Here is a 4,637-nt window from a genome sequence, read left to right as displayed (position 1 = left end):
GCAAATACTATTTTTTAAACCATTTCTGCAAATAGAACCCTTCATAGCATTGAAGGTAATTAGCATGTAAAATCATACATTTGAGCAAAAAAAACTTAGTAATAGATGAAATTTAACTTCAATATCATACAAAAAATTTACTCAAAATAGACAAACTTTTTTTATGGGTGAGAAATATGAAAATTTTATTATAGAAAAAGTCCGAATTTGAAAAACTATTTGGAGTTTCAATTACTTTATTTCTCTTGCACTCTACATGAATAGGAATATATAAATATAGTTGTGAAACACCAAAAAAGGGAAAAAATAAAAAGAACCTGCAGCTATTCTTCTCCAAATGTATTGAATATTTCATTGATTAAATCCTATATTTCATTGACATTTGCAATTCAATTATATATACATATATATATATGTATGTATGTATGTATGTATGTATGTATGTATATATGTTTGTATAAAAATTGTTAAAGAAAAGTAGAAAATTTAGAGAAAGAAAAACAAGTTCAGAAAATTTAAATACGAGGGTATTATTGACAATTCATCACCTTTGATATTAGTATGTGGCCCTACTATTTAAATACGAGGGTATTATTGACAATTCATCACCTTTGATATTAGTATGTGGCCCTACTATCACTTCAAGAGTGCTAAGTGAGATTTTGAAAAGTTTAGGGGAGCTAGATGATATTTCATGAAACCTCAAGGGAGGTTTCTAAAATTATCCCATAAATAGTTGACGTTTGATAGAGAGAGAGAGAGAGAGAGAGAGCATCTGACAATGACAGCCGCATAAGCTTTTTTAAGTATTTGATTGAGCTATCACGTCTGTCCTATATGTTCATCCTTAGCTTTTCACTGCGTTCGAAGAGCAAATAAATAAGGGATAATTCCAGATACCTCCCCGAGATTTTTGACTATTTCATTGTCCTTCCTCTAAATTTTAAGAATTACACTAATTTTTATTGAGATTAATTATCTTGTAACATTTAGATCCAATTAACAATTAAAAAGTGATACTAGAAGAGAGAAAATAATATAATTTCATCATTACCCCTCATCTATTATATTATTTAATTAATTTAATAGCAACCCAAATATTAAAGAGAAATACTAAAAATTTGTTGTTCATCATTAGGAATCAAATCATATATAATATCAAAAAATAATATATCATTTTATATTTTTCACTTTATATAGGATCCAAATTACTCTTTTCAGTTACATACCCATTATTAAACATGCTTAACAACAAATAATCAAAAAATTTGCAACCAAAATATTACAGAGAACAAACTTTAATATCATAAACATCGTATTGGTATATTAATCTTAGTTGTTGAGATTTTTATGGTATTAAATTTCGCTCTTTGTAATATTTTAGTTACATATTATTTTTGATTATTTGTTATTGATTATATTTGACATGGGTTTATAATTGAAAAGAGCAATTTGGATGTTACATTAAGTGAAATATATATAATAATATATTATTTTTAATGCCATATGTGATTTAATCCCTGACAATAAATAGCAAATTCTAGTATTTTCTTTAATGTTTAGATTGATATTAGATTAATTAAATAACTTAGTAGATGAGAGGCAATGGTAGAATCATATTATTTTCTCTATCCTAATATCACTTTTTAATTATTAATTAAGTCTAAATGTTACCAGATAATAAACTTCAAGGGAGGTTATTATAATTTTCAAATCTAAGGAGAGACTAGTAAAATAGTCATAAACCTTAGAGAAGGTTTCGAAATTATCCCAATAAATAAAGTAATTGATATCATATCCAGCGTGGGACATCATTAAAGTTATTAAAGTGAATATAATGGTGAACTAGTCCTACCACGACTTGCAAGAGGCGAGATCAGAATTGATAGAATAGGTTTTTCCTTTTTTTTGTAAATGTTAATTTTTTTCTTATTTTATAAGTGTAGTACTCCTATTTCATGCATATTTTTGGAAGTAAAGTTTATTTTTTCATCTTTTCACAAACTATTTACTTAGAGTTGGCATCCCTACCCTACATATACGGGATTTGCCAACCAAAAAAAAAAAAATCTCCTCGAAACATTTGTATATATAATGAAGTTCCACTTTTATGCATTAAACACATTTAAAAGTTTATTGTGATCCAGAAATATACAGAGAGGCTACGTCATAAAGTTCCATAAATAGAAGACAGATGACAGAAGACTCAGGAACCATTGGCCAACGCATCTATTTAAAGTGGGGGACCTCGAAGGCTTCCAAGACCACACTTAGCTATGGCAATGCAAGTCACTTTTCTGGTTGCCCTTCTTCTACTCCCCATTCATCTTCTAAATGCAAGAACTGTCATAACTTCATTCAATCGAAGCAGCTTTCCTGGTGATTTTGTATTTGGAGCTTCCTCAGCTGCCTATCAAGTACACTTGATCTTGTTAATTCACCACCTTTTTTTTTCATTCTTTTCACTTCCAGTAGTCAGACACACGGAGTTCGAACACTAAACTTGGCATCTTGTGTTTACTTCAAGAAAAAAAAAATTTGCCAGTCCCATTTTTGCAGTTCCTATACTTTTGCCATTTTTTTCTTTCTTTTTGAAATGAAAAAAAAAATGTATTTTAAATTTTTATTTCCTTATGTGCATTTATCCTAATGGTAATCCAAACTGTGAATCTTTATCTTTTCTTGTTCCAGTACGAAGGTGCAGCATTTGAAGGTGGGAAAGGTCCAAGTATCTGGGATACATTTACCCATAAATATCCAGGTCTGTATGTGTGACACTGATGCTCAATTCAATATGAAACCACAATTTTTTTTTACGAATTGACGCATTTACTTTTTCATCTGTACTGCATTTACCTGAGTGGTTTACTGTAAAAAAGAAGCGCTTACTGCTTTTCTTTATTATTGTTTTTTGGATGAGGTCAAAAAGTACAATGAAAGGAAATGCTAAATCTACCCTCTTTCTTTTTAAGGTAATCATACAGCTTAAAAATATGAAGAAAGGGCGAAAAGCCTATTTGGTCCTCTAAGTTTAATGATTTTAAACTTTTAACCCTTAGTTTATTAGTTGTCTACTTTTGGCCTTTGAACTATTGAAAACAAATATTTGTAACCCTTTCGTCAATCTAACTGGAGGTGTTTGTGCGCAATGTACAAGGCAAATGGAAAGATTTTTTGTCGGGATAGTGAAGAGAGCAACCCCAAGAAACATTTTGGTGTGAAATTCAAAAGAATTGGTGATTGATGTGTAAAATGATGATAGATCTACCATGTTTGACTTTAGATCTTGTCTTATGGAGTTAGATTTAACAAAAACGAAGCTCAAATTTGAAATCTATGCTATCATCGAAGGCTTAGGGTGTAATTTGATTAAATTTTGACAATAATAAAGCGACTATCAACCCTCGGTCAATAGCCGTTGATCGGGATGAATAGTTATAGCGGTCAATGGACTTCATTAATGAAGAAGAAGATTAAAATGACATCATTTTGAGCTAGTTCTGTTAGGATTAAGAATTCAAATTCATGGAAGGCCTATAAATACACGTTTTTAATAGTTCAAGGGACTAAAAATATACAAATAATAGTTGGATGATTAAAAATGTAAATTCATCAAGTATGAGGGCCAAATAGACTTTTCGCTCTACGAAGAAATAATTTGGTGAGGATTGCAATGGCAAATCAGTACACACAATTGATACAAACACGTACATTTTTATAAATAATATTTTACTTGTATCATAAATACATTTTCTAATCCAACTTTTTATATTTTCAATCATATTTTTATTTCACATACATCATATTATAAAAAATATTATAATAATTATTTTAAATAATACTCTATTCAAACACAAATTTTGTAACAATTGTAACAACACAATGTAGCAAATGCCAGATTTGGAGTCTCTTCTTTGCCCTTGCTTCTCTGCCCTTGTTAATCCAATCTGCTTTAATTACATCTAATAGGATACATGGGCTATAAGCAAAAGCATTGAGAATCCAAATCCCTGAATATTAGAATTATCTGAAAATAATTCCGTAATAAATGCAATGTGATATGTGCAAGCTTAAGAGTCTTTGCCTGATGCCGATAATTCATGTGACATCTCAACTCAACCATACTTTTTCTTAAACATTAGAACTTTTTGGCAGGGAAAATCTCGGATGGGAGTAATGGTGACGTAGCCGAAGACTTTTATCATCGATACAAGGTATATTATTATTTTCCTAAAAACGAATGAACATAATGTTGACTAATACTAGACAAGACGGAGAGTTGATTGATTAACTAGTAATCAACAATAATTGTTGTTGCATGCTATTCATTTTCTTTCCCCCTCCCCCCAAAACTTTTCAACTTGATGTACATTTTTAAGCAAGGAAGATGTGGAATTTAAGAAACCGGCAAGAAGAAGGGAGGATTTAAATTCAGAATCTTTAAATCTAATATGCATTTTACTTGTTTATAAATTATAAAAATCAGTCTGTCTAATGGGTGCCCATAACACACTCGTTAAGATAAATTTCACGTGTTATATTTTTGAAAATATAAAATTAATTAAAAAAAGTAATAAATATAAGTGAGGTTAGGTAGGATTAAATAAAAAATATATATAAATACAAGAAAGAATAAT

At 29.6% G+C, this 4,637-nt stretch overlaps 1 protein-coding gene across 1 annotated transcript; it reads left to right on the top strand.

Moving 5' to 3' along the window:
• Positions 1–2,233: 2,233 nt before the first annotated feature.
• On the top strand, positions 2,234–4,259 carry LOC113757297 (beta-glucosidase 27-like). Its single transcript, XM_027300656.1, has 3 exons — positions 2,234–2,417; positions 2,692–2,761; positions 4,156–4,259. The coding sequence occupies exons 1-3, from the start codon at positions 2,277–2,279 to the stop codon at positions 4,242–4,244; spliced, it is 300 nt and encodes a 99-aa protein (XP_027156457.1). The 5' UTR covers positions 2,234–2,276; the 3' UTR covers positions 4,245–4,259.
• Positions 4,260–4,637: the final 378 nt, after the last annotated feature.

Source organism: Coffea eugenioides, unplaced genomic scaffold (assembly GCF_003713205.1).
Source record: "Coffea eugenioides isolate CCC68of unplaced genomic scaffold, Ceug_1.0 ScVebR1_292;HRSCAF=940, whole genome shotgun sequence".
In the NCBI taxonomy this organism is placed as follows: Eukaryota; Viridiplantae; Streptophyta; class Magnoliopsida; order Gentianales; family Rubiaceae; genus Coffea; species Coffea eugenioides.
The sequence above is the reverse complement of the archived record's forward strand: the minus strand, read 5'-3'. Positions and strand labels throughout refer to the sequence as shown.